Source organism: Castor canadensis, chromosome 14, assembly GCF_047511655.1.
Source record: "Castor canadensis chromosome 14, mCasCan1.hap1v2, whole genome shotgun sequence".
Lineage (NCBI taxonomy): Eukaryota > Metazoa > Chordata > Mammalia > Rodentia > Castoridae > Castor > Castor canadensis.
In genome coordinates this window covers 21582910-21601103 of record NC_133399.1, presented here as the reverse complement: position 1 = coordinate 21601103, position 18194 = coordinate 21582910, and the positions used below count along the sequence as shown (strand labels likewise).

General features: G+C 57.1%; 2 protein-coding genes across 3 annotated transcripts; one reads left to right on the top strand and one right to left on the bottom strand.

Annotated features, from left to right (window-relative positions):
- Positions 1-315: 315 nt before the first annotated feature.
- On the bottom strand, positions 316-8949 carry Palm3 (paralemmin 3). 2 transcript variants are annotated; one of them, XM_074053963.1, is made up of 7 exons: positions 8657-8949; positions 5639-5687; positions 4584-4664; positions 3907-4049; positions 3679-3763; positions 2345-2390; positions 316-2233 (listed from the first exon to the last, which is right to left on the bottom strand). In XM_074053963.1, the coding sequence occupies exons 1-7, from the start codon at positions 8695-8697 to the stop codon at positions 546-548; spliced, it is 2133 nt and encodes a 710-aa protein (XP_073910064.1). In that variant the 5' UTR covers positions 8698-8949; the 3' UTR covers positions 316-545. The 2 variants fall into 2 exon arrangements, with proteins under 2 accessions (XP_073910064.1, XP_073910065.1); XM_074053964.1 differs by lacking the exon at positions 8657-8949 and adding an exon at positions 8109-8628.
- Positions 8950-15538: 6589 nt separating this feature from the next.
- On the top strand, positions 15539-17764 carry Misp3 (MISP family member 3). The gene is given in 4 exon segments (XM_020155922.2): positions 15539-16602; positions 17048-17082; positions 17084-17122; positions 17377-17764. Coding segments are annotated over 4 exon segments (657 nt in total). The 5' UTR covers positions 15539-16037; the 3' UTR covers positions 17395-17764.
- The last annotated feature ends 430 nt before the right edge of the window (positions 17765-18194 follow it).

The following is an 18194-nucleotide window of genomic DNA, read 5'->3' as shown; positions in this document are numbered from 1 at the left end:
TGAACTTTTTTGCCTGGGTGGGGCTTGAATTCCAATCCTCCTGATCTCAGCCTCCCAAGTAGCTAGGATTTATAGGCATGAGTCACCAGCACCTGGCCTATTTTCAGATTTGGTTTTTGAGACAGGATCTCGCTAAGTTTACCCAGGATGGCCTTTAACTTGCGATCCTCCTACCTCCACCTTCTGAATAGCTGGGATTACGGCTGTGCCCCACTGCACCCGGCTGCTGCATCATCTTTGATTCTGTCAGAATCAGGCCCTGGATGTCACACCAGGAGATGACAGACGATTCTGTGCCAAGACACATTCAAACCGTCCAAGTTCCTTAACATTTTATTTTCAAGTATAAAGGCTTTGTCGCAGAAGCGAGCCAGGGTCACAGGCAAGGGGTCTGGAAGCCCAGGTGTAGGTGGACAGGTGGGCTAGCTGGCTCGCAGGTGCCACTACCAGTCCTGTGGCGCCTTGTGTGTGCCGCTGACCCTCTGCGGGATGCCAGGAGGCGAGGTAGCTGTGAGTGGAGGTGGGTATGGGACGAGGGCGCGGACTCACATCACCGCGCAACACTGGCACGTCTTTTGCTTGGGGCCGCTCCCCTCTCCAGCCTCGGTGGGGGCGGCGGGCTCCGGCTGCTGGGCAGGTGCGTAGGTGGGCGCGGGGTGACCACTGCGGTTGGCGCTGGGCCCCTCCTGCTGGAGCAGCGGCTGGCTTTCGGCAGGCTGCTCGGGAGTTGGGGTCTCTGCCAGGAGAGGTGTGGCAGCCCGGGGAAGACCTTCAGGGGTGTGGGGCTTTGCTGCTTCCTCCTCCAGGGAGCCCTCCTGCTTCTCCCCGGGTTGCAGTCCTTGCTCCTCTGGCATTGGCTCTTGCTGGACCTCCAGGGGAGGCCCTGTCTGGCTCACCTCCTCGACCTGGGATTCCATTCTTTCTTCTGATTCCCTCTGTCCTTCTGCACACAGCTCTTGGATCTTCCCTTGGTCCAGTAACTCTTCACCTCCCTTGTTCTCTCTGTCCAGTGGCTCCACCCCTTTGTCCACTCTCTCCAGTGGCTCATCTCCCTTGTTCCCACTGTCCAAGGGCTCCTCGCCTCTGTTCTCTGTGTCCAATGGCTCTCTGCCTCTCTTCTCTGTATCCAGCGGTCCCTCACCTCCTTTTTCCTCCCCGTGCAATGCTCCCTCACTTCCTTCCCTCTCCACCACCAAGGGCTCTTCGTCTGCCTCTGGCTTTCCCTCACCCCCTTTTTGCTCTGCTCCCAAAGTCTCCACTTCCTTCTCCTCTGCTTCTAGCTGTTCCTCGCCTCTTTCCTTCTCCTGCAAAGGCCCCTCGGCCTCTTTTCTATCCACTCCTGCTGGCTGCTCGCCATCTTCCTTCTCTGTCCACTCTTTTTCCTTGCCTCCTACCAGCTCTGGCTCCAGTGCCACCTCACTCCCTTTCCTCGCCACCTCCAGTGGCATATCCACCCTGTCCCGCTCTGCCCCTGGCTCTGCCTCAGTTCCTGTCCCTTCTACTACCACGGACTCCTCTGCCCATTTCTGCTCCTCCTCCCATGTCCCCTCACCTCTGGCCACCTCTGCCCCGAGTGGAGCCACCGGCCCTTCCAAGCCCTCCATCAGCAGCTCCTCCCAGTCCTCGCTGAGGGTCACTCTCTCCACCCAAATGAAGGACCCTGTCTCTCCTGCAGAGTCCCCCTGCCCAGCACCCCCAGTGCTGCCCCTAGGGGCGCCTTCCCTGTCTCTGGAATCCTCCCCCTCTAATCCCTCCTGGAGCCTTGTGGAGCTGGTCTGCATAGTGTCCCTGATGGCCTCTGCGTCACTGCCCCCCAGTCCCTCCCAGACCACCTCCACGACACCCCTGTCCTCCCTCACCCAGCTGGGGCACTCCGGGCTGCCAGCCCCCTGCCTGTCTCCAATGGCTTCCAGCACCACCTCCTCCACCTTGGCCTCCAGCTCTGGGCCTGTGGCCTCCCTGACACAGTCCTCAGTGGCCCTCAGCCCCTCCCACACCACCTTTACCACGTCCCCTCCTTTGGCTGTAATGTCACCTTCTACTGCCACTGCCCCCAGGCTCAACTGCTGCTCCAGAGTGGGGCTGGATCCAGGGTAAGGGCCATTGGCTTCTGAGGAGGCCCCCACCATCCCTGGAACCCCAGTGACCTCTGCCCTCGGCTCAGAGGGGGACTCGGGGGACATGCCCATAGGTTCTGCTGGCAGCGATGCTCTCTTGTCCAGATCGGTGTGACCTGGGGGTGTCCAGGGAGAAGAGAGGAAAGAAGGGTGAGTCGGTGCAGAGGGGAGCAGAAGAATCTCCACTCTCGCTACTCGTATGTCAGGCCTAGGGGTGCAACACTCACCTGCAGGACTTGCCTCCATGGTGGGCTGGGAGAGAGGACGGTGGCCCTGTAATGATGGCAGAGATGAGGTCACTCATCCCCACCTCCAGCCTCCCTGCATTCTGTGGACTGCTCCTGCTCAAACACCCTCCACGGCTCCCCATTACCTCCAGGACTAAACTCCACATGTACCTCAGCTTGCAACGCCTGCCACAGCTCCCTCTGACCCAGGGCCTCAATACTGCGTTAAGACAGCCAATCTCTCTCTCTCTCTTTTTTTTCTTTTTAGGCATGTTTTCACTATGTAGTCCAGGCTGGCCTCGAACTCTCTATTCTCCTACCTCAGCCTCCTGCATGCTGGATTAGAGGTGTGCGCCACCATACCTCTTAAGCCTTTTGCTATTTGAGCTTACATTTCAGTCAGGGGAGCCTGTAATCCTGGCTACTCAGTAAGTAGGCAGAGATCCAGAGGATCACGGGCAAAGCCACCCCAAGCAAATTGTTCAAGAGACCCTTTCTCGAAAATACCCAATGAAAAAATGGCTGGAGGAGTGGCTCAAGTGGAAGAGTGCCTGCCCAGCAAGCATGAGGCCCTGAGTTCAAGCCCCACTACCCCAGTACTGGAAGGAAAAAAAAAAAGGAGAAAGAGAGGTGGGAAAGGGCATTCCAGGAAGAGGAATAACAAGTGCAAAGGCCCTGGGGCCCACAATGAGCTAGCCAAATTCAGGGAACAGAAAAGAGGATCAGTGTGGTTAGAATGGAGCAAAGGAGACTGCTAGAAGAATGTAGGTTCATGGAAAGAAGCTGGGGACAGCTACGCAGGCCTAGCCTCAGGTGTCCTCACTGTTTTCTAACCCTTTGCCACCTTGAAGGCCAAATCCCAGGGACGTCTGCCCACATTTTCTGACTGCATTCCACAATCAGGCCATAATAACAGCCATAAACCAAAAACTTCCTTATACGCCTGGTGTAGTAGTGCACGCCTGTAATCCCAGCACCTGGGAGGAGGAGAAGGCAGGAGAATGTGGACTTGGAGGCCAGCCTGGGCTACACTGTCTCACAAAGACAAAACAAAACAAAACCTCTTCTTCCCTTCTGCCTCTTACAAACGCAGCTAAGCTCTGTTGCCAGGACCCTCCCAATGCCTTCCAGGTGTGTGCTACTGCTATTCCCGTTTTAGAGATAGGGAAACCGAGGTTCAGGTAAGCAAACTGACTTGCCCAAAGTCACAGAGCGAGCAAGCAAGAACCAGAAGATGGGCTGAGATGCAGACGTAGCCACTGCACTGCACTTAGCGGGTCGCACCTGTGTTCTGGGGCCAGTTTTCAACCCCCCCACTCCATCCGCCCCCTCACCTGTCTGCGCCAGGCGGGCCTGCCCGAGGTCTTGTGCTGGGCACCTGTGGATGCACTTTGCAACAGCTGCAGCTGGGACTGGAGTCTGAGGAAGACACGGGGCTGCTGGCAGCCGGGTCCCCAGGCTCAGTGTGCCCCCTCTCTGGAGAGCACCAGGATCGTGCTGGGCAGGGCTGGGCAGGGCAGGGCAGGGCAGGGCAGGGCTGGAAGATGGGCCCCCCGACTCACGTGAACAAGCTGTCCTCCAGGTTCCGGATGCGAACCTGAGCCTGGCCCTCGGGGGACTGCGAGTCCTTGGACGTGGGGTCCTCGGGCTTCTCCGGTTTTTCGGCCGCCCCATCCATGAGCCAGCGCTCCCGGAGAGACTTTCTCTGGGTATAGAAAGGGAACCCCGAGCTGGGGACACAGATCTCCCATCCCAGGACCCCCCATCCAGGCTGGGTAGATGTCACATTGCTCCCCAACATTGCCACAGGGAGCAGAGACCCCGCGGGCATCCATCTATGTCTCGGACATCGGGGGACAGACACCCCCACAGCCAACCCATACTTTCCCCTCCATCCATCCCTCCATCGTGGCGGGGGGACACCCCACGGCCAGCTCAAAGCCCTCCCCTCGATCCATCCCCCCAGTGTGGGGGGCAGACACCCCTTTTCCAAGCCTTCCAAAATGAGACAGACACCCCGAAAGGCGAAACCACTGTGTGTCCTTTATCTGACCCTGCCAGACTAACCCCCCCAAAAAAAAACTGAGACAAAGACCTCCAGGTCCCCACCCTCTTCCCAGGGTGGGACATGTGTCCCCATCCCCGCCCGGGCCCCTCCCCTCCCCTCCCAGGACGGGATAGGTGGCCTCCAGCTGCCCCCGCACCCGGGTCCCCCTGCCCGCCAGGCTTCCGCGCCCACCTTGAGCCGCTGCACGCGGAGCTTCTCCTCCTCCAGCTCCCTGCGCGCCGCGCCGATCGCCTCCTGCAGCCGCCGCTTCTCCTGCGCACACACGGCCGAGCTGCGCGCGGCGCCCGGGTCCCGGTCCCGGTCCCGGTCCCGGTCCCCCCCTCCCCGGGGCTCCCGGGGCGTCGAGCCGGACGGGCGGCCCCGCGCCGTGGGCACCAGGCAGGGAACCAGGCGCTGACTCAGCGCGGGCGGAGGGGCGTGGCCGGGGGCGTGGTCTGTACGTTTGGGGCGTGGCCAGGGCCGTAGTCGGGACGTCCGTGCCCAATGGGGGTCCGCGGAAGGGGGCGTGGGGGCGGGGCTTTGGGATGGGGATGCGGAGCAGATTCACAGCTGTGGAGTCCAAGACCCGCGGGCTCGGAGAGGTGGGGGTTCAGATAAAGGGAGCCAAAGCAGGGTGTTAGTGAGATGGGGGATCCGGAGAGGTGGGGGGCCACACACACTGGGGTGTGGGGGTGGAAGTCACAGACGCGCGTGCGTAAGTGGAGGTGAGCAGGGGAATGGGGGTGCAGAGGTGGGGTGCAAAGGAGGGAATTAGAATGGAGACACAATGGCCACGTCAGAGACATGAAGTGCACAGGTGCGGTGCAAAGAGACGGGTACAGAAGTGGGTTGCTGCAAACTGGAGTGCTGATAGATGGGGTGCAGGGAGGCAAGTCAGAGAGAGATCAGAGACGCGGGTCGGAGAGAGGAGGCCCGTCAGGAAGGACTCCAAGGATGGGGTGCAGCTAGGGAGGCTTCAGAGAGAGGGTGCTCAGAGGTGGGGTGTTTGGGAGGCCAGATTCAGATCCTGCAGATTCTGGGCGTGTAGGATCTTCAGTCCCTCCATTCTGGGAGTGGCAGTGGCCAGACTGGGGACTTGGAGGGTGGGCGCCCTGGGCGGGGCCAGAAGTGAGGGCGCTGTTCCCCTCTTCACAGAGCTAGATTTGCTCCTGGGAATGGGAGACACCAAGAAAGAGCCTGGGGAAATCTGGGGGGAACCCCAAGGGGACGGGGACAGTGTCACTTACTGCGATGACCTCCAGACGCTGCCGGTAGAGGGAGCTCTCGGCCATGGGCCTGTGGGGGACAGAGCAGGTGCTGTGGGGGACCTCCCAGGGACCCCATCCCTTCCCAGGCCGACCTCTTGAAAGTTCCTCTCTTGGCTGGGAGCCCTGGGCTGCCGCCAAGAGAGAGCCCAGTGCTTTGCCTCAGTTTCCCCTTTGCACCTGGGGAGAGGGGGAGGGCCTTGTAAGGCTCTTCTGTAGCTTAACCTCTCTCAGCCGCAGTTTCCTCATCCGTAAAATGGGGGGATAGCTTGACCCCTCCCCCACTCCCGTCGTGCAAAGAAGTATTTATACAGGGAAAAGCCTAGAATGTAATACTCCAAAAATACTACCCTAGTTTATTATTCACCGCAATTACAATAACCTCCATAATTAAAACTATTTATGATCAATTGTAATAACCATTCCCAGACTGTCCTATAGAAATTCTCAAATCTTTTTTTTTTCCGTGCTGGGATTTTGAACTCAGGGCCTGCACCTTGATCCACTCCACTAGCCCTTTTTGGTGATTTTTTCTTTTTTGGAGATGGGGTCTCGAGAAGTATTTGCCCAGGCTGGCTTCAAACCTCGATCCTCCTGATCTCTGCCTCCTGAGTAGCTAGGATTACAGGCGTGAGCCAGTGGCACCCAGCTCCTCCAGCTCCTTTTTGCGTTATTTTTCAGATAGGTCTCACCATTTTTTTTTTTTTGTCCCAGTAAGAATCCCCAACCTCACCTCCCTTGTAGCTGGGATTACACTGCACCTGACCTGAAATTCTCAAATCTTACCAGGTCCCTAACATGCTGGGTGTCCCTTGCCCGTCCACACCCTCTCTGAGCCTCGGCTCCTACCAAGATCTTTTAAGCACTGGGGATTGGATTGGTGAGGGAATCCAAGCAGAGAAGTGGTCATTTCACCATTGTCATGGCAACTCCAGAGCTGCCGTACCCTCCCTGGGGGGCAAGGGTCACTGAGTCACGCTGCCGGGGCTGGACTCTGAGCTTCAACTCAGGCGAATTGTTTAAGATTTAACCTGAGATTCCCCCATCTTTGTCCTCTGTGAAGTGCCTCCAGGGTGCCTCTGTCCCCTTCTTGGTCCCCCTTGGAAGTGGCACTGAAGACTAGAGGAGAGTCATTGTCACTTTCAATTTCATCATAGTAGAGAAGCCATGGTGCTGGGTTGATTCCACCAGCCACTATCTAGAAAGGGACATCTATTTGTCCTCCCCTGTCACCTGACCACAGAGTGGGCACAGAGAATTCTCACCACGTACGCATTTGAGTACAAACCCACTGGGATGAGCATGATGGCGTCATTGCCAGACTCCGGCTGGCACCTTCCCGACCTTCTCTGCCCACAAATGGCAGACAGAAAGAGCACTGACTATTTATAGTGGCCCAGGTGCTGGATGGGGCTTCTGCCAGGCTCCCGTGGCCACCCCTGCCTCCCCCTCCTGGCCCCATCTTCACTCCTGAGTGGATGGACATTCCGACTAAGGACCAAGCTGGCCACCAACCACCACGTCCCACGGGCCACATACCACGGGCCACGGGCTTTTGAAATGCTCTATCTGTAGTGATCCTCCCAAGGCAAGTAGTGTTACTGTCCCCGTTTTTTAATTTTTATTTTTTGGGTGGTACTAGGATTTGAACTTGGGGCCTTGTGCTTGCTAGGCAGGTGCTCTACCACTTGAGCCACACCCCCAGGCCTCCCTCCCTCCTTTCTTTCTTTCTCTCTCTCTTTCTTTGATAGAGCCTCTCCTTTTAGCCCAGGACCTTGGTCCTTCTACCTGTGCTTCCTAAGTGGCTGGGATTACAGGCATGAGCCACTTCACCTGACTTACTGCCCCTATTTTACAGATGGGGAAACCAAGGCTTGAAAAGTGTTTTTTTTGTTTGTTTGTTTTTTAGCCATGTTCAAGGTTATGGAGTCAAGAGGAGAACTTGAGGTGCTCAGACCCCCAAACACTGAGAACGTTCTGTGGCAAAGGGTTCAGGGAACGCTCATTTTGGCACCCATCAGGCCAGAGCTCAACCTGTGTCAGTGGTCCTCTGATTTCAATTGGGTAGGGGACTGAAGTCATGCTTTACGGTGTGTCCCTAAGGAAGCCACGCTCCTTGCTTAAAGGGCTCCCCTAGGGAAGGGCTGAAGTCCCCCTCTGCTGGGTCCTACCCCAAGATGTAATCTCCTTGACTCTTGCTGGGGACGATCAGGTTCCCGTTGCTGGGCAGCCAGGGTTGCAGTCGTGAATAATGCAAGGGAGGACCCAGAAGGGTGAGGAACAGAATTGGGGTCCCTAGTGCGGGAGCCCCTTTTCTAGAAACTTCTTCCAAACCCTTGGAGCCCTTTCAGTCTCTTAATTTTTTTTAACTTTTTAATTTGTGCAGTGCTGGGGACAGAACCAACCCTCCCACTGCCCTGCAAGCACTCCTCACTGAGCAGCACCCCCTTACCTTAAAAGGCCCCCACACCACCAATGACAATATTCCACACCCTCCCGGGCTTTTGTTTGTCACTCGCTACCTGCCTGTCACGAGCAGGCACAGTTAAGTGACCGTTTCATTAAGCTGGTCATCATTTTGCATTTCTTTCAAAGCTGTCGATTTTGTTCATCAAAGTCCAGACATTTCCTCCCACCCTGGACACTGGGATGTGCGGGGTGTCCCTTTCCACGGGACAAAACGTGCAAGCCAGAGACCCTGTCAATCATTCCCTGCCCCTTACAACCCCTCAACAGCCACTCCTCCCCCCCCAAGGTGGACTTTGGGCTCTCACACCACCAATAGGAAGTCCCCAAGAGAGGGGCAGGGGGTGCCCCCTCTGTCACCTTGCTCTCTGGGGCAGAAGGGGACATTGAGAGCCTACGGGGTTGACCACTCACCTCTTCCATCTCCCCCACCCCAGTTCTCCTTAGGAGAGGCCAGCTGGGGCTCTAGGCTCCCAGGTCAGCCCGGTGTCCCCCAGAGCCCTTCCACCAGCCCTCCAGACCCTGGTCACTTACATCGGTGTGGCCGCCGACCACAGCTGGCTCTGCAGGGCCATCCCTGCCCCGAAGCCCACTTTGCAGTGGCTTGACTTCAGGACCCCACTATCCGCGTGTCCAAAGGTGCCCTGGACGCTGTGACTTGGCTGGTGGCAGGGGGGCTGCGGGGCGGCACCGGGTGAGCTGGTCCAGCTGGTTTGGGCCGGAGGCGGGGAGGCACGGCAGAGGTGGCGGGGCGGTGGCGGGGCAGTGGCAGGGCGAAGGGGGCTGGGGGCTGGTGGCTGTGCTGGGAGGCACTATCAGCTGTCGGATAAATTATTTACCAGCCCTGCCGCCCGTGTCGCACCCTGCTGCCTCCCTCCCTGCACACACGCTCTCCCGTGTGTGGTCAGGCGTTCAGCCAGAGCGGCCAGTCACTGACCCCCACCCCCAGGGACGACACCAGACGTGAAAGAGGGCGGGCAGCATCTGGCCACCGTAGGTCACCATGTGCTCCAGAGGGAGAGTGCAACCTCTGATCCAGTAAGACCAGAAGCCTGCCACTGTGGTCACCAAGAGGCCAAGACTCAGGGTCACCATGAGCAACTCGTGTGCAGGTTTCTAGAGCTCAGTTTCCCCTTTTGCGAAATGGAAGAATCACAATCCCAGTGACTCAGAAAATAAAGATGGAAGGAGCATGGTTCCAGGCTAGCCCAGGCAAAAATAAAAAAAAGTCAGTGAGACCCCCCCCAGCTCAACAAACAAGCAGAGTATGGTGGCCCGTGCCTGTAATCCCAGCTACTCAGGAGGCAGAGGTAGGAGGATCAAGGTCCAAGGGTGGCTGGACAAAAGCAGAAGACCTGAGCTGAACACTAACTCAAGCTAAAAGGGTTGGTGGAGTGGCTCAAGTGGTACAGTGCCTGTCTAGCAAGTGTGAGGCCCTGAGTTCAAACCCCAGTACTGGTTAAAAAAAAAAAAAAAGGTAACAAATGGAGAATCCATTCAACAGCCCCAGACTCATGGGCCCCCCTTTTTAGGGGTGGGTGCTGATGAGAAAGAGCTGGAGAACTTCCTACCCACCTCTTCAGGGGTTTTGTTCTATGACCCCACCCCATTCTTAAAGGGCCAGCCCCACTTTCTCAGCTGCCTGCCTGTTTCCTTCTTCTGTGCTGGGACTGTGGCACTTTCCCCACCACAGCCCTGGTCACCTGTGCAATTCCAACCTGAACTGGAACAAAGCCCCTCCTCTCCCTGACCCTCCTTTCAGAGCTCAGAGGCAGCGCTGAGCAGGGGGTGGGAGAGGAAGAGCCTGGCTACACAGGTGGGTGTCTCTAGGTGCAAGCCGGGCTCCCTGCTATGCTGGATCGGTGGGGGTGGGAAAAAAGGGGGAGCGTGCTGGGTGCTGGGAATGTCCCAGGAATCCCAAATACTATAAATCGAACCCCGTTTTTCTAGGTCATTTTTTTGGGGGGAGTGCAGGACTAGGGTGTGAACTCAGGGTTTCACACTTGTACAGCAGGCGCTCTCCCACCTGAACCACGCCTCCAGTCCATTTTTGCTCTGTTTATTTTTGGAGATGGGGTCTCCTCAACGATTTGCCTGGGCTGGCCTCAAATTGCAATCCTCCCAATCTCAGCCTCCCAAGTACCAGCCCCCGGCTTCTGGGTGATTCTGAAGGCCTGTTTGTGGGCTGGGGCCATGACTCAAGTGGCAAAGCAGTTGCCTAGCAAGCATGAGGCCCTGAGTTCAAATCCCAGTACCACAAAAAAAGAAGAAAGAAAAAGAATTAAGGTATATTTGTCATGATAGGAAAAGAGATTTTTTTGCTTTGGTTTTTAGGGAGAGGGTCTGGCTATGTGGCCCAGGCTGGCCTAGAACTTGTTATTCTCCTGCCTCTGTCTCCCAAGTGCTGAGATTACAGAAGTGCACTACCACACCCAGCTGAATATACCTTTTAATTTGAAAAATTTAAAGAGATGGGGTCATGCTAGGGGTGGAGCTCAATGGAGGCCACTTGTCTAGCATGTGTGAACCCCTGGATTCGATCCCCAGCGCTGAAAAAAAAAAAGAAAGAAAGAAAGAAAGAAAGAAAAGAAAAAGGCAGGTCTTGCTATGCTACCCTAGTTCCTTAGTTGACCTGGACTGGACTCCTGGGTTAGGTGACTTTGGACCTCAGCCTCCAGAGCAGCTGGAGGTGCACCACCTGACTTTTTATTTATTTATTTATTTATTATTTATTTATTTTTTGCAGTCCTGAGGCTTGACCTTGAGCCACTCCACCAGCACGTTTTTGTGTTTTTTTTTTTTTTCAAGATAGGGTCTCTTGAACTATTCACCCTGACTGGCTTTGAATCTCAGCTGGCTCCTGATCTCTGCTTCCTGAGTAGCTGGGATTACAGGTGTGAGCTACCATGCCTGGTCCTGACTAAATTATTTATTTTTTTGATGTGGTAAAATACATGTAACAATATGTACCATTTATGGCATGTAGCCCTCGGATAATGGTGTTCAATCCTCACCTCTTTCTAGTTCCAGATCATTCTTATCTTCCCATTACCACTCACTCCTCGCCTTCCTCCCTCCCTCCCGCCCTGGGCAGCCATGACCTCTGTGGCTTCACCTGTTGTGGGAGTGTCATGTGATCAGAATCGTACACTCTGTGACCTTGTGTGTCTGACTTCTCCCACTCGGTATCATCTTGTCCAGGTTCATCCACACTACAGAATGGATCACTACTTCATCCCTTTTTCTGGCTAAATAATACTCCACTGTGTGAGTGGACCACATTTGGCTGATACGTTTACCTTTTGTTGGACATTTGGGTTGTTTCCATCAGAGAATGTGTTTTATTTAGTTGTCTGCAGCTGGATTTTAGAACTGTTAACTAATTAGATGCGTGGTACGTGGTGTTAACCTTTGTTCTGTTTTCCTGAGTCCCACATTGGGGCAGCTGTGCCCCGTGTTGTCGTCGTCACCTATGACTTCCAAGTCTGATTTATTTATTTCTTCCCAGTGTGGGGAAAGTGACTAGTAAGTATTGGAAAATAAGAATATTTCAGGGCTGGTGGAGCAGCTCAAGTGGTAGGAGTGCCTGCCTAGCAAGCGTGAAGCCCCAAGTTCAAATCCCAGTGCCACCAAAATAAGTAAATAAATAAATCCAGTACTGCAAAAAATATTTAGTAATAATAACAATATTTTTTGAGACAGGGTCTAACTACACAGCCCTGGCTATCCTTCAACTCTTGATCCTACTGCCTCAGCCTCCTTAGAGCTGGGATTACAAGTGTGTGCTGCCATACTTGGCAATAATTCTTTTGTTGTTGTTTTGTTTGAGACAGGGTCTTAATATGGAGCCCAGGATGGCCAATCATTCTCTTTGTTGTTGTGGTTGTTTTGCAGTACTGGGGTTTGAACTCAGGGCCTTCACCTTGAGCCACTCCACCAGCCCTTTTTCTGTGATGGATTTTTTTGAGATAGGGTCTCACGAACTATTTCCCTGGGCTGGCTTCGAACCGTGATCCTCCTGATCTCTGCCTCCTGTGTAGTTAGGATTACAGGCGTGAGCCACTGGTGCCCTGCTGGATGATCATTCTTAACTCTATGTGCCAGACACTTTGGTAGGCATGGAAAGTTGAGTATATAAAAAAAAAAAAAAGAACAGAAAGTGCTCTGATTCAGCTTTTTTCCTCCCAGTACTAGGGTTTGAACTCGGGGCCTCCCAATTGCTTAGACAAGTGCTCTACCACTTGAGCCACACCCCGGCCCTTTTTTTGCTATTTTTGAGATAGGGTCTTGTGTTTTTGCCTGGGCCAACCTGGATGGAGATCCTCCTATGTATGTTTCTGAGTAGCTGAGGGGACAGGTGCTACCACCATGCCCAGTTTTTTGTTGTTGTTGAGATGGAGTCTCTAACTTTTTCCCTGAGACTAGCCTTGGGCCACGATCCTCCCGATCTCCACCTCCCAAGTAGCTGGGATTATAGCTGTGTGCTACCTCACCAGCACCAGCTCAATCTCTGATGTGGGGGAAAAGAGACAGGTAATATACAAATTAATGAAGAAACAGAGGTGACTGGTGATAACTTCAGAAAAAAGCTGAGGGGTGGTCTTCTTTCCTTTTGTGGGGCTGCGGATGGAACTCAGGGTCTCCATCATGCACCCTGAGCCACACCCCTGCCCCAAGGATGAGTTACAGCCACTGTGGTTTACAGATGGCTGCTGTCACTCGTGGGCTGAGTGACTAGGGACTCTGAAGAGACAGCATCTGAGAAGAGATCTGAATAGCAGGACCCAGGCATGGGATGAATCAGTTCTAGCAGAGGGAAAAGCAGTGCAAAGGCCCTGTGGTGGGAAGGTGGGTGCGAGGGGTGCTTTGAAGGAAGCATGAAGGCTGGAATAGAGTGACCCAAGGGGACAGGGTCAGAAGATCCTATCTGAGAAGCAGGCAGGACACTTTCTGCCCAGGGTTAGCACTTTGGATCTTTATTCTAAGTTCCGTGGGGAGCTTTAGGAGGGTGAGGTTGTGGATGACACAGGATAAAAAAACATCAATGAACTCAAGATATGTTTAGAGACAGAGCTGATGGGTCTTGATAACAGATTAGAGCGAGGGCTGAGGAAAGAGAGAAAAGGAAGCTGACTCCTAGGTTTTGAGGGTGAAGAACTAGATGGATTGGAGCTGGTGGAGGGGTTCAAGTGACACAGAGATTGCCTAGTAAGCCGAGGCCCCGGGTTCAGTCCCCAGTACCACAAAATAAAAACCAAAACTGAGCGGCAGGGTGCTCGTGACTCACACCTGTAATTCTAGCTACTTGGGAGGCTGAGATTGGGAGGATGGAGGTTTGAGGCAAATAGTTCTCCAGACCCCATCTGCAAAATACCCAGAGCAAAATGGACAGGAGGTGTGGCTCAAGCTGTAGAGTACCTGCTTTGCAAGTGTGAAGCCCTGAGTTCAAATCCCAGTCCCACCAAAAATAAAAATTAAGAAACTGAGTGGGTGCAGTTGTCACATGTAGAGGGAAGGAGTAGGTTTTTTTGGGGGGGAAGGAATGGGTTTTTGGAAGTGTTCAGTCTCAGATGTCTATTACACTGGGGGCCAGTGGGTGGATCTGAGGCCAAAGCCCAGGGGAACCTGAGGGCTAGAGAGATGTCAACTTGGGAGACTCCACACAGAGGTGGTGTTGAAAGCGTGAGACTGGAGATTTCCAGGGTTGTGGTCCTAGCAGGAAAGAGACTGCGTATCCAAAAGGAGTAATTGAGAGCCGGGTGTAGTGGTGCACACCTGTAATCCCAGCACTGGAAGGCTAAAGGCAGGAGGATCTCGAGTTCGAGATCAGCCTGGGCTGCATAGGGAAACCCTGTTTCAAAAAATGAAAAGTAACAGGAGAATTTCATGAAGAGATGGTTCATAAGGCAAGCCACGGGGACACTGCCGTACCCAAGCTCAGCAACGCCCGCACACTGGAGAGGGCTGTGGTGTGGAGGCACCACTTGGATGTAGACAGTGGCAGGGCCAGGGCTCCTCTTTCTCTCTGAGGGGGCTCCTCTCTGTCCCATCAGCTGACCCTAAGGAAGCAGAGGAGGAAACAACAATGGTCAGAGCTGTCCTTGGACAGGGAAGGCTCAGTAGGATGGGCGCCAAAAGCTCTCTTAGCTCTGTCACCAAATAGCAAGAGCCCTATAGAGATTTTAAACTGTATTATTTATTTGCAGTGCAGGGGACCAAGTACAGAGCTTCTGGTAGAGCTCCAAGTTTGCTAGGCAAGCACTCTACCACTTGGGCCACTCCATCCAGCACTGATTTGTGTTGGATATTTTTGATACAGTCTCCTGAACTATTTGCTGGCACTGGCCTCCAACCTCGAGCCTCCTGATCTCTGCCTCCCCAGGAGCTGGGATTACAGGCGTGAGCCACTGGTGCCCAGCTCTCATTCCCATTTCAGACAGGGAACGTGAGCTTTGCAAATGGCTCACAGCTCGCCCAGGTTACGCGTGGAATGGAAGCCAGGTTGGCCCAATTCTAATTAGGCGAATGAGGTCCGAGGAAGGTTGGATGGTCAGAGGGAGGAGGCAGCAACTGGAGGCCCGGATGGAGGGGGGCAGGGAAGGCAGAAAGGGGCGATCAAATAGTGGGATTAGTGGGGGCTCCTGGTTGTGGGGGTGAGCGGGTTCTAGTGAACCCCCGCTTCCATCAGAGACAAGGTTGGGAAACGGTCTATCCTACCCCGCCACTGATGCCTCCTGTCCCTGGGTCTGGGCCTCCCCAGCCACCTGGGCCCAAGGTGACCGGCCTCCCACCGCACCTGCTTCGCTGCGCTGCGGGAGCGCCATGTGGGTGTCCCTCTCCTCCCTCAGTCTCCCTGGACATGCACTTGGCCGTGGCCGCCTGGCGGGCTTTGCAGGGAGGGGAGAGCAGAGGAAGTCACTTCTAGGCTTGGTGGGGACCGCAGAGCACCGCACCGAAGCTGGCGGAGCGCAGCCACTGGGTGGTGGGGGAGGGAGGGGACTTGGGCGCGCGGCAAGGTGGCTCCTGGCGCCCCCTCGGGCCGGAGCTGCGCGCGACAGCGGTGGAACATGGAGGGAGGACCTGGAGGCCAGGGAGTCGCCGGCCTCCCGCTGATCGCGGCTGGGCAGGGCTGCCGAGGACCCCGGAAGGTGACTTCGGGGGACCCCACCGCACATACACAGAGGGCCAATGGTTCTGACGCCCAGCCCTGCGCAGTACCGGGACCAAATCTGGGCACAAGCCGGTGACATGGGACTGACTAGGTGTCACAGTGCGTCCAGTGGGGGGACGGAGGCACATAGGTGACCCCCTTAGTAGCCCTTCTCCTAGAAGTGCTGTACCCTGAGTTGGCCCGAGCGCATCGGGGGACGGAATCCGGTGTCCCACCGAGGCGCCCCCGCCCCGAGGGCGTGGCCGGGGCGGGCCGAGTCCCGCGGCAGGTGCGGGGGCGGTGCCCAGCCCTGCCCGCCAGCGCCGTTCTCGGAGGCCAGCGGCGGGTCACTGCAGCGGCCGGGCCGGGCGACGCCTTAGAGCTGCGGGCGGCGACTGCGGTCACAGGTGCGGCGCAGGGAACCGTGGTCCTCGCCCTGCACGTCAAAATCCCGACTTGGGGGACCCGAGGCTTCCAAACTGCGCCGACACCGGGAGACCGAGGCCCCCGGGCCGGAGCGCGGGGCCAGAAGGCGACCCTGCCCTGGAGCCTCCTGCTGAGCAGGGCGACAAGGTCCCCGTGCGCTCGGCACAGCAGGACATCGAGACCCCCGAGCAAGACCACGAAGTCCTCCAGCAGGACGCCGAGCGCCCCGGGCCAGGTAGCGACGACCCTGGGTGGTGTCCCTCTCCCACCTCTGCGACCTCCTCCTCCTCCTCGGAGGCGGCGCCCCAGCTGCGTTTCCCACGGTGTCCCAAGGCACCCATGGAGACGCCCATCGAGCGGGAGATCCGCCGCAGCTGCGAACGCGAGGAGAGCCTGCGCCGGAGCCGCGGCCTGAGCCCGGGTCGCGCGGCCCAGGAGCTGGTGGCGCTGCGCGTGCGGCCGGTGCTCACGCGGCCCGGCCCGGGCCCCGCGCGGCCGCGCGCCTTGGAGCGCGCGCGGGCCGGAGCGCAGATGCAGCGCGACATCGCGCGCGAGGCTCACCGGCAGGCGGCGCTCGCGCCCCCCGCGGCCCCCGAGCCCCACGCCCCGCCGCCGCCGCTGGGCGAGCTCAGGCGCTTCTTTGAGGCCGCCGCGGGGAGCGGCTCGTCCGCAGCGTCGGAGGGCAGCGCGGGATCGCAGCGGCTGTCCGATCCTCCCGCAGGCCGGCCGCGATCGGCCGTGCAGGGCCGGTGCCCTGGGCTGCCGCGCGCCCCGCCGCCTGGCGCGCCTTCGCTGCTGGAGCTGGAGGTGCGCGAGGCGCTGGAGCGCGAGCGAGAGCTGCTGCGCCAGCGACACTGCATCTATGGCACCGCCGAGTTCAAGGAGCCCGCGCCCAGCCTCACCAGTAAGGCGTCACGCCCGGGAACCCCAGGGCGCCATCCAGCCGCATCCAACTCCGGTGTCCCTTTCTCTGTCCCTCGGATTCCCTGACCCCTCTCCACTTTTCATCCTTTGCCTAGCCCCACCTGGGATGATGGGTTCCCACGTCCACGCCACCTGGGCTTGGGGAGGTGGCGTTTCTAGGGGGGGGTGTCTTGGTTCCAGGGAACCCCAACTGAGTTCTGTTACTCCTGGATCCTCCCTCTGTATTTTCGGGCTTCTGTCCCTCTACTCTGGGTTTGCCTCGCTCATGTTCCTGGGTCCCCCAGAACTGGGTGGAGGCCTCCCTGGGTTGGAGGGGGGGTGAACACCTGTATGTGTTTAAGGGGTGCGGCCGGCTTCCTTCGTCCTGGCCGCCTCCAGCCGGTGAGAGGAGGGGCCACCCCGGCTGAGCGTCCCTTCCCCCGCAGCGAGCAGAGGCGACGGAAAATTGGCGGTGATCTGGCCCCCCCCCCAGAAAGATCTCAGAGAATGGCCTGGAACAGGTGGGCGCCCCTTCTCGCAAGTCCTTGTCACTTCTCCCACCCCACCCCACTCCACTGTGGCGCCAGGACGCTGGGAGGGGAAGGTGCATCCCCTGCACCCCCTCAAGTGCCACACTCTGGCCAGGGTGCAGTCGGGGTGGGGAGGGGGGAGTGTGAAGAAGAGGCGGTGGCCCTGGTGGCCAAAATGTCTCACTGTCTGCTTGGTTGCCATGTGTGGATCTTTGAAGGTGGCCTTCTCTCTGTCCTCTCCCCAGGAAGAGCGCAAACCTTGAGGTTTGAGTAGGGTGGGACCCCTAGCCGGGAAGTGACAGACTCATCGGAGGACCAGGGCAGGGGCGCCCAGCGGTGCCCCCTGGATGGGCAGAACGCCTGGAGAAGGGATCAGCCCTCTGCACTGGAGAACTTGCAAGCCACCAGCCCATCCTTGACCTTGACTTTGAGAAACTGATGAGTCCCCTCCATAAAACTGCTTACTGTCTACTGGGAAACTGATCAGCACCCAGGATCCCTTGAGTCTCCGCCCAATAGAGCTAACCTCTCCCTGGACTGTTAGAGGACCAAGCCACCCCCCTCTGCCCGCACACGCCGTCACAAATAAAGCCCCTTCTAGCCGGGCAGTGCAGGCTGTTTTCTTCTGGGTCCTCTTAGTCTGGGCGGGGCGGGAGCGCGGCGGGCGGAGGGAGGCCTGAAAAGCAGCGAGTGGCGCCGGCCGGAATGCTGGAATGCGCCCTTGTCGCCTGTTCCCGGGCTGCCCGCCTCCCCCGGCCGCACCGGCCCAGCACCACTGCCCTCTGGCGGCGCGGGCGAGTAGTGCGCTCTGACGGCCGGCTCGCGCCCTCAACTTCCATTGGTGCTGCGCTCTGGGCGCTGGAGAGTTGGGGTTGGAGTGAGGCTGTTCCGGCTGTAGATGTAAACTGCAGGAACATCTGACTGGGTTAGGTGACGTCCCGGTGATCACTCTCCTCTACCTATCTTTCCTCACTGGGAATAATGGAGAGAGGTCAGTTTCTGCTCTCCAAAAGCTACTAGGAGATGGACGCGGTGGTGCACTCCTGTAGTCCCAGTCACTCTA

Excerpts from the sequence above, each read along its gene's own strand:
- Palm3 (XM_074053963.1), bottom strand. The coding sequence starts at position 8,697 with ATGGCCCTGCAGAGCCAGCTGTGGTCGGCGGCCACACCGAT. Across the intron at positions 4,665-5,638 it reads AGCGTCTGGAGGTCATCGCA|GAGAAGCGGCGGCTGCAGGA; the intron begins GTAAGTGACACT and ends GTGTGTGCGCAG. Across the intron at positions 4,050-4,583 it reads TCCGCGTGCAGCGGCTCAAG|AGAAAGTCTCTCCGGGAGCG; the intron begins GTGGGCGCGGAA and ends TTCTATACCCAG.